Source organism: Cajanus cajan, chromosome 1, assembly GCF_000230855.2.
Source record: "Cajanus cajan strain Asha chromosome 1, NIPB_CcT2T_4, whole genome shotgun sequence".
Lineage (NCBI taxonomy): Eukaryota > Viridiplantae > Streptophyta > Magnoliopsida > Fabales > Fabaceae > Cajanus > Cajanus cajan.
Window position 1 is genome coordinate 80,321,418 of NC_138517.1, and position 10,403 is coordinate 80,331,820.

At 33.0% G+C, this 10,403-nt stretch overlaps 1 protein-coding gene across 2 annotated transcripts; it reads left to right on the forward strand.

The window, feature by feature from the left end:
- Nucleotides 1–1,875: 1,875 nt before the first annotated feature.
- On the forward strand, nt 1,876–8,967 carry LOC109803447 (uncharacterized). Of its 2 annotated transcripts, none has more exons than XM_020365024.3 (10): nt 1,876–2,235; nt 2,518–2,561; nt 2,813–2,939; nt 3,071–3,194; nt 3,851–4,398; nt 4,587–4,863; nt 4,949–5,234; nt 6,287–6,448; nt 7,614–8,075; nt 8,389–8,967. In XM_020365024.3, the coding sequence occupies exons 1-10, from the start codon at nt 2,040–2,042 to the stop codon at nt 8,692–8,694; spliced, it is 2,532 nt and encodes an 843-aa protein (XP_020220613.1). In that variant the 5' UTR covers nt 1,876–2,039; the 3' UTR covers nt 8,695–8,967. The 2 variants fall into 2 exon arrangements, with proteins under 2 accessions (XP_020220613.1, XP_020220614.1); XM_020365025.3 differs by having other exon boundaries at nt 6,290–6,448.
- Nucleotides 8,968–10,403: the final 1,436 nt, after the last annotated feature.

Here is a 10,403-nt window from a genome sequence, read left to right on the forward strand (position 1 = left end):
AACTTTTTTATCTAATTCAATTTTTATTATCATAATTATTTATAAATTAAATATTAATATTTAAATAAATTATCAATAAATAAAAATAATTTTGTACGATAATATAAATTATTTATTATAAATTTTAAATATAATTTATTATAAATTTTGATTATATATGATAAACATACTTATATATTACATAGATTAAAATATTAGTTCTATTTTTTTTTCTACAAGAGAAAAAAAAAAACCAAAACCAAATGAAAAACTCCAAATGCAAGAAACTAGTTCTGGTAGCACCTGTTACAAGAATTGTCCAAAGTTAGAGTCACACTTAACAAGATAGTCAACACAACGAAACCCAACACTCCAAACCCATTGCTTCATTTCCCTGATGGACGCAACAATGCTAACATATATGTGAAATGGACTCACTACACCTCCTTGTACCCTTGATTTCAGGAGACCCTGCAACTCATTCCAGATTGTCAATTACTCTATCACTCATCTCAGTATCATTAAAGAAGCCCAATAACCAACTATCAAAAGCATCACATAACACTCCACCAAAATCATTCACTCCCATCCACATGAACAAAAATTCACACTAGTTCTAGTTTCAACAACAAATATATGATATAAAAATCATAAATTGGAACTAAAAATTTATTCAAATTGCTCCAATCTCTTGTTATGATCCTATTAAGTTAATCTCTCTCCAATTAACCCATAAATATGAAATAATTTTGTTTGTTACATTTTACAAGTATAGTTAACATAGCCAATAAACATCAAACTTATGCATGACAAACCCCTCTTTTTATGTCCTCTAATTATTTAAAAGACCTTTTATAAAGTATATATGTTTTTAAACAAAATTAGTTAATTTTATTAAGAGTATTAAATTTTTCAATAATTTAAGTTATTTTTTCAAAATTAGTCTTTTTTCCCCTCCTAATCTATTTCACTTAACTAGTATTTTAGTATAACATTTATTATATATAACTAAAATTTATAATAAATTATATACAAATAAATATTGTGTTTGAATATGTAAATTATATCTAATATTTATATAAATAAATATTTTAAACATATAAATTATATTTTAAATTTATAATAACAATTATAGTATAATATATATTTTATTTATTGATAATTTATTTTAAAATATTAAAATTTAATTAAAAATTAATTATGAAAAATAATAATTTAAATGATTAAAATTTTAAAAATTTCATTCAAAACTTTATCATTGAAGAAAAGTTATTAAAGATATTGTGTAATATAAACATTTGTATTTAACATATAAGATTGATAAATTAATATTTGAAACTCTAATCTTAATAAAAAAAGAGAGTTTTTATCTAATTAATATCAAATATTTATTATTTTGATCCAAAATAATTATTAGTTAGAAAACGATATTTTAGAAAAATTAATACAATTAACAATTAAAAATAATTTTATAAAAAGAGAAAAAAAAAAGTCTTGTATATATAGAGAGATATAGGTAATATATTTTAAGAATAACGTGAATGAAGGTTTAAATTTATGTTGAGATACTTATATATCTTATGGATAAAAAATCATCACTTAATATATAGTGTATTGTATAGAATTTGATCAATAACATAATTTTAAATCATCTAATAATTTCTTGCGGTCTTATGACAAATAATTTTTTAAGAATAAATGTTCTTCATTAATTTTTATGTGACATGTGACATGTGACTATACTTTTTAATTTATGAAAAAAATCACTAACAACGTGTCATATGAAAATTTGGTTGACATAAGATAAACTCAAAGCATATAATTAGTTGGGATCGAATTTCAAATATGATTTATTTTAAAAAGAAGAAAATGGTTTGCAAATATAAAATAATAAAAAAATATTGTAGACGCAGAGAGAAAAGGAGTGAGGGGAGAGCGAGAAGGGGTTTTCGCTTTTTGGTTTGCAAAGAAAGCGAGCGAGCGAGAGGTTTCTTCATTCCCGTTGTTGACGCGGCGGAACCCTAGCTAGTACGGTGGTGCACCAAAGAGACAGAGATAGGATGAGTGGGAAGGGCGGTGGCGGCCACAACAATGGCACCGGCAAGGCGCTGTCCGCGACGATTCCGGCGTCGTCGCGGAAGATGGTTCAGAGCTTGAAGGAGATTGTCTCCAATTTCCCCGACCACGAGATCTACGCCACGCTCAAAGACTGTAACATGGACCCTAACGAAGCTGTTAGTCGCCTCCTCTCACAAGGTTCCTCTCTCTCTCTCTCTCTCTCTCTCTCTCAATCTCTCTGCGTTTTCTGTTTCGCGGTTGTGTATGTTTCTTTCACTTTCGACGAAACGTTGCGCATTACGCGAAAGCGAGAAATAACTAATAAGCGAGCGTAATACGCGTGTTCTGTTTGTTGGCTGTGGAGTTTGATTTTTCGTGGCGCAGGATGCTGTTAGAGATGTTATCAGATACGCGTGCGTTAGTTTGCACGTGGATTTCTGAAGCTGTTTGATTCTAATCCTAGGTTTGTTGATTGTGTAGATCCTTTTCATGAGGTGAAGAGCAAGCGAGAGAAGAAAAAGGAGGTTCGCGATTTTTTATTCAGAGTTGATGTTGTGTTTGATGATCAGTTATGTTTCTAATTTCCCGAGTGTGTTGTGGTGTTATGTGGCGTGTTCACGTGCCTTGGTTTATAAGTTGAAAATTGGTGAATCTACGTGTTAAGTTTGTACGTGGATATGAAGAGTGGGTTTAACTTGAGTATTTTGTCCCCAGCTTATGTTGTTTGAGTTTGTCTGTCTCTGTTTTTTACCTGTTGTTGGCCTTGTTGGTTCAGATTAAGGACCCAGCAGATTCCAGGTCTCGTGGGAGTGGGACAAACAATACATCTAGTCGTGGTGGCGCTAGGGCTGGCACAGATCGTCATGGTGGACGTGGCGGTGCCAACCAATTTGGCAGCAGTGGTATGCAGATGATTGGTGTTTGAACTGATACACTTTTAGTCTAATATTGCTCCGGGGCTTATAAAACTGATATTATCTGCTACTATTGTTGTTGTTGATATTTAAATTTCTGCCCTGTTTTGGGTGGCCAGATTATGGTCTGCAGGGGAAGCCTGTATACAAGAAGGAAAATGGAGTACCTTCTTATGGAGGGTCTACATCTTCTGCATCTAGTGTGCTGGGAAATAATGCAAACAGGAGACTGTCATCCCACAGGTCTATTGCCCTTCATATATATAAATATGCGTGTATATATATACACACAATAAAGTTTTACATTGATGGAATGGGAAAGATGTATCACAATGGTTAAAAGGATTCTCATGGTTATGAAACATTTGTAAAATTGGCCAACTTCTAAGATGAAATTGAAAACCAAGCCTGACTACCTACTAAGGTTAATACAAAATGAAACAATCTTTCAATTTATATTGAAAAGTAAGCTGTCTAGGCACCCAACTCTTACAATCTATTTTCTGTGTCGATTTTATATTTTCTCAAACAGTGGATGATCATGTGCCAATTCTTCTCTGGATTACTTTAAGGTCCTACATTGATCTTTCTGTACTGAGTATTATTAATAATGAAAATTTTGGCTCTGGAATGTAATTGGTTGAAAATGGACTGTTAATTTTTTATATGATGTGGTTTTTGCAACTTTTATGTGTAATGTTTAACTGTATAGAAAATAAATGTAGTCCTAAAGTATTTGACTTGTTCTGTGGGTTTTCCTCTGTTATCTTATCATTTGTAGCATTAAATTGTCTGTGTTGGTTGTTCCTATATGCACTTGGTTACAAAACTGCTATTATTGTGTGGCCAGGGTGCAGTTCCTACTTCCCATGTCTCATTTATGTTCAAAATTGTTGCAGTGATTTTGCAGTCACCGAAAAAACATATGCATTAGGCATTGGTGATGGACCATCTTCATCATCACAACGTGCTGGACTGCAATCTGCATGGACGGGGAATGCAGGTCAAGTATCAATGGCTGACATTGTCAAGATGGGTAGGCCACAGGCCAGATCATCCATGCACAACTCTTGCATCCAGAGTGGTAATCATCAGAATGTCTGGATGCCTCCAGCTGCTTCAGATAACCATTTGCATTCATTGCAAGGTCATGCTTCCAAGGTTTCGGAAACAAATACTAATCAAGACTATTCCATTGGTGACAATGTTCCACGGAATGATGAATGGCCTTGTATTGAGAACCAACATGATGTTAGAGTATATGCGGACGTTGATGCCCATGCAAATTCCGAGTACTATGGGAACTCATCAAGCTTTGCTGAAGCTGAATGGCAGCAGAAAACTCCCTTGGATGAACATGGAGCTGAAGATGGTTCCATTGAGAAATCAGACAATGTTGACTCAGCTTCTATGTCTGCTAAAAGTACGTCAGAGGATAACACAGAAGGTACATCCATTTTTTTTATGGTGTATATGGACATAAGTTCCTGCCAATCTCAGACATATTTTTTTCATTTATTTTTTTTTCTGACAATTGCAATGGAAACTATAGGATGCTTTACACTTACGGTTCATAATTTTATCTTTTAGATATGTGCCTGTGTATAGTCTTAATTCTTAATTTCTTCCTTTCAGCTGAAGATGATGTTTCATCAGTGGCTGCAAACATAGAGCAGTTAAATATACAGAGAGATGATCAGGGGACAGAACATGGGGATGACAATCCTTCTGTTGTAATTCCAAATCACCTACAACTCCATACTCCAGAATGCATGAATCTGAGCTTTGGAAGTTTTGGATCTGGAAAACCCCTTTCTGGATCTGAGCCATTAACATCTAGGCCCTTGAAAAGTAACTTGGAGGATACATCTGGTGCGACAGATGTTTCAACAATTGAAAACTCAGATGCCAGGTATGTTGCTAATATAATAGTATACTTTCTCCAAACTTGCAATATTATAATTTTTCTAGTTTCCTTAAAGACATCTTTCTTGCAGAAATCCTGACTATTACGGAGATGAGCATCTTGCTACTACTACCTCAGATGAAAATTTAGTTCAAGGAACTGGCGTGAGTGCTGCTGGGACCTATGAACACACTTCCATTTCACAACAAGAGGCTTTAAAATCTGAATCCCCTGAAATTGCTCAGGAAAATCAGTATTCATTTCCTTCATCATCTCATGGGTTTACTTATGAAAATGGCCAACCACCAGAAGTCACATTTCCTCTTTCGCAGACCAGCTCACAGATACAGAATCTTGCTCCCTTCTCTGGTGTAATGGTATTGCATGTTTTATGGCTTTGTCATATTTTGGATCTTCTGCGAATTAGTTTAGAACGATTATTGACCTGATTTTATTAGATTTTTCATGGCTTGAAATGTGAAAGCCATGTGTTCTGAAGCAATTTTTTTGAAGGATAAATTTGATCCTTCACGAAAACAGCTGATTGTAAGGCTTTGCCCCACTAAAACAAAGCCTAATTAGATACCTCGTAGTATAAAACTTTGGGATTTCCAGTGCTGTGCATTGATCCTTATCTTACAGAGTAAATCAACCTTGTATTCTCTCAAACCTTTGGTTGTGAAAATAATAGTGGGTTTTCTATAATTTTTTTGTTGTTAAACCCACAGTAATCAATCCCTTATAGTGGTGTGGAGTGGCCCACCCAAAACCTCTATGGTAGGGTACCAGGATGACCACTATTATGAGATTTATTGGTATAAATTAAATAATTATATTACAAATCTATTAATGCTCAAAATTAAAAAAATTATCTATAATTTAAGACATTCATAATTTTAAGCCAAATAATAAGGAAATTAATAACAATAAAAGTCAAGTAATATAAAAGAAAAAAAATAAAGTACAGCAAGAAAGGGCAAACATAAGGCCACTCCTATCAGCACACATCAGTTACAGAAAGAAAAAACCAAGCATAGACATATTTGAAAAAACTACAAAACAGAACATATACTCCTCTTTATGTGAACAGATTAGAGACCAGAGAGCAGGGTGACAGAGTTCCAAAGAAGCTAAATGAGTAGTTTTTGAAAATAAGTTGCATACCTTAGCTTCTCTCTCCCTTACATCCTGAACGAAAGACTATGAAATGGAGCTTTTAAACTAAATTGTCAAACAACTTCTACTTTGCCATACATAAGCTTAATATAGATACATTGCTTTCTCCCACCTAAAATTATATTATTATGCATACCATTTTCTCGTTTTAATATGATAACATCTGATATTGCTTTGGTTTCTGTCTTGTGTATTTGCAATTCTATCTGGCAATTCTGCTATCTACATCTAAATTTTACTGTCAATATTTTAGCAGGCACATACAAATTCTTTGCCCAGTGCTCTGTTGGCTTCAACCGTTCAAACAGCAAGGGAAGATATCCCGTACTTACCTTTCCCTGCAACACAGTCAATGCCTACAAAATATAGTAACATTGCTTCTTCTATCGGTGGTTCCACAATAACCATGTCAGAGGTGCACTTCTGCTCTAAAGCTTATTTAAGTTTCTCTATATATTGGCTTTTGAGAGCTGTTAAGTTTGAATTATAGATCATTCTTAGCCTAAAGAGTACATAGTAGAATTAAAAATTCTGGTTTATATAATGTTGAAGTGTGTGGTGGTATTCCATTAAACTCTTTTAATGCATTATTCATTAAGCTGTGTCACAAATTTCACCCTGGCTATCATGTTAATTGTTAAATATTGGTGTAGAGTATGTATTACATACCAAATATAAACTTGAGTACTTTGTCCATTAGTTAATACCGACTGACATCCAGTAGTCAACTCAAATGAGATTGTTATGTTAGTATTCCTTTACCGTTGGTCAAATTGATGGATTTCATATGGAGGAAATGCTTGCAGAGCTGGTCAGGCGTGTATTCTGGATCATAGTTATTACTTATTAGAATCTTACTATTCATGAATCATGATTCAAATCCTATGATTCAATTCGATTTGGCTCTCTATCGATTCATCATATCATAAGATGAATTTTACATCAATGAATCAGTGCAATTTTGTATTATTGAAACAAAGCGCATGATTAAACTATTTGTTATTTATTTATTTACTTTTTTTCACCAATTCTCGTGAAAGAAATTAGAAAGTCATAGAAGCTAAATTGTTAAATGAAAAGAAATTGAAGGAACTCTTCTAAATTTATCCTATTTGATTATTCCACTACTTTATTTGTCACTTATCCATTCTATTTGGTTATTTCATTGCTTCGTTTACATTCTTCCAGAGGAGAGGGGCTTCACAAACTCAAATATAACTAATAATTTTATTTTTGAGGCTTATGATTAAGTTTTATTATTTTTATTAGAAGTATTACGTTGAATTCAATGACAAAAAAATATTACATTGAAGTTAATACCAAAAAATCATTACATTTATCATATGAAGTTATTTTTCATTGTATTTGAATCTTACGATTCAATACAAATTATGATTCATGATTCTGAAATTAGCTTGCCGATTTTTGATTTGAATCTCAATTTAATAATCCTGTTCTGAATTTAAATTATTTGTTAATGATTACATTTGCAGGTTTAATTGTTGCATCTCTATTTTGAAATTGTTATAGGATAAGATAAAAAATTGAAATACATTTGATAATTTCTCGTCAATGTGCAGGCTCTTAGAGCTAGCGGCATTTCTACTCCTCAACCTAACGCACAAACCCTGTCTGGTGGAAGTGTTGCTACTGGTCCTACACTTCCTCAACACCTTGCTGTGCATCCGTACTCCCAACCTACTCTTCCTTTGGGACATTTTGCTAATATGATTAGCTACCCATTCTTGCCCCAGAGCTATACGTATATGCCATCAGCTTTTCAGCAGACTTTTGCTGGGAATAGCACATATCACCAATCTCTGGCAGCAATGCTTCCACAGTATAAAAACAATGTTTCTGTCAGCAGCTTGCCTCAGTCTGCTGCTATTCCACCTGGATATGGCTTTGGCAGTTCAACAAGCATTCCTGGAGGAAATTTTTCTTTGAATCCGCCTGCTGCTCCTACTGGGACATCCATTGGATATGAGGACGTTTTAAACTCCCAGTTTAAGGACAACAATCATATGATTTCACTTCAGCAGGTACAAATATCTGGATCTTAAAATCATATACATGTAGCTACTACTTTTCCTGTAACAATTATCTTAAAGTTGTCAATTTGCAGCCATCTTGATGATTCAAGCAGAAATGGCCTGCTAATCTTTCTATTTATGATTGTAAAAACTATGGTCCTTTTAAAGGCTAGGTAAATATTGTTGCACGATTATGTAACTATGAATTGTTGGTTTTTGGGAGGTGGGGGTAAGGAAAGAATATAACATCGAACCTGGTTTACTTCTTGACAATGCTATTTATATGTAAAGCTGAATTGGTTTATTTGGTGTTTTCTGCTAGAACGAGAATTCTCCCATGTGGGTTCAGGGGCCTGGCTCTCGAACAATGTCTGCAGTTCCTCCAAGCACCTATTATAGCTTGCAGGGACAGAATCAACAGCAACCAGGTGGATTTCGGCAAAGGCAGCCGCAGCAACAACAACAGCCTTCTCAGCATTTTGGACCCCTTGGCTATCCTAATTTCTACCAATCTCAGACTGGCATGTCATTGGAACATCAGCCACAAAATCCTCGGGAAGCCAACCTGGGTGGTCCGCAAAGCCAACAACCTAAGCAGTCCCAACAAATATGGCAAAATAGCTACTAATCCTAGTCACGTCCCGGTTTTTCAGGGTATTAGTGTGAGTTTGAAAGTGGCTAATCTGAGGCATTTTCGGTCTAGTAACTTAATGTATCATTGTTTGGTCTCTACAGAAGACCATGAGCCCATTGCCACGAGGTTGTATTCTACATAATTATGTTCGTCATGTTTAACGTAGGTACTAAGTGTGCTAATTTGGTTTACCCAGTACGTTTTTTTTTTTTTTTTTAATGTCACCTGATTATAGTGGAAAATCTCTTTCGGAGAGTATTCTCACCAGTTAACTGGTTCCGCTCACTTGTGCTGTGATATATAAACACATTCGAAGGGTTTCGTTGACAAGTTAACATGTTTGCGCTCTACCCAAATGTAAGGCTCCACTGGTTTGGTTACGATCAGATTTGACATAGAAGAAATTCATAACTGAAAATAAACCAATGTACTAGTTTACACTGATATCGTACAATTGAGGTATTGGTTCTGTTTGGGTAAAATAATTGGTAGAATAGAAAAATACTATCAAATAATCATAAGAAAAATTAACTTTTCTGTAATATTTCTAAAAGTACTTGTGAGACTCTATTCGATTTTGGGCCTAAGACCATGCCAGCAAATAATCCTAAGACTACGTTTTAATGAAACGCTACATTTTCTCTTATCGTCTTGGGTGTGTTTGTATTATTATTCACAGGTTCCAATGTTTTTAAACAATGAAACATGTATCTCGGTGTATTTAAATAAATAGATGTTTGCTTACTGCAAACAGCAAAACAAACATGTGTTTGTAACTTTGTCTTAATTTTAAAACGTTTTATTTGTTTGCTAAATGAAAACTAATGAGTTATAAATTGTTCTGTCTTAACAATCTATTCATTTTGCCTTAAGTCAGTTATTGACATGAAGATTGTTAATACTTTAGTTTTATCAAAATCATGATTTGTAATAAAGGATTATAAACTTTATTTAATATACTACAAATTATGCATGGGTGAGTAACCTAAATGATTTGCATGTTTCTATATGATAAAAGTGATATCTTTGAGTCTTTTGATTGAGTGAAACTACGAAAAACATGAGTATGCTCATGAGTTAGTGTGAGATACTATTATCATTTGTTTTAGCGAGTCTATTTGAATATAAAAAAACAGTGATTGAACTATATATAGGGGTGATACGTTCCATACTTAAAGCTCAACTAAGATACATGCATAATAGAATTATGGTATGTTTGGTTTATTGTAAAAAAGTTTTCAAACGGTTGTTGAATGAAAAAATAACAAATTATTAGTTTTTGTTTGTGTTTTGGAAAGAAGAAATGTTCGTCTGCATCCGTACAAATATATTATGTTGATTTCCATGAACTCTTTTAAAATTAAGAAATGTCCAACATGAAAAAATAAATCTTATTACATCAATTTAAATTAAATTAAAATATTTTATAAACATGACTTATTTTAAATTAGAGTTTAATACCATACGCGGTTTTTATTAATTTTTTTTTACTTCATTAACTCACAAAAAATTAACTTTGATGTGATTATTGAGTGATTTTAATCAAAATCAACAAATTATATATAATAGTTTGTTATTGAACGAGAATATAAAAAAAATGTATATTTTCTCTTAAAAGAATTTAATAAATTTAATGTTTAAAAATATTAATTACAAAGTATCGGACAATAGTGTAAATTAAGAAATAAGAATACATATAGTCT

What these genes read in the sequence shown, in the direction of transcription:
- LOC109803447 (XM_020365024.3), top strand. Translation starts at nt 2,040, where the DNA reads ATGAGTGGGAAGGGCGGTGGCGGCCACAACAATGGCACCGGCAAGGCG. An exon ending in ATTGAAAACTCAGATGCCAG is followed by an intron (nt 4,864 to 4,948) that starts GTATGTTGCTAA and finishes TCTTTCTTGCAG; the next exon opens with AAATCCTGACTATTACGGAG. An exon ending in ATATGATTTCACTTCAGCAG is followed by an intron (nt 8,076 to 8,388) that starts GTACAAATATCT and finishes GTTTTCTGCTAG; the next exon opens with AACGAGAATTCTCCCATGTG.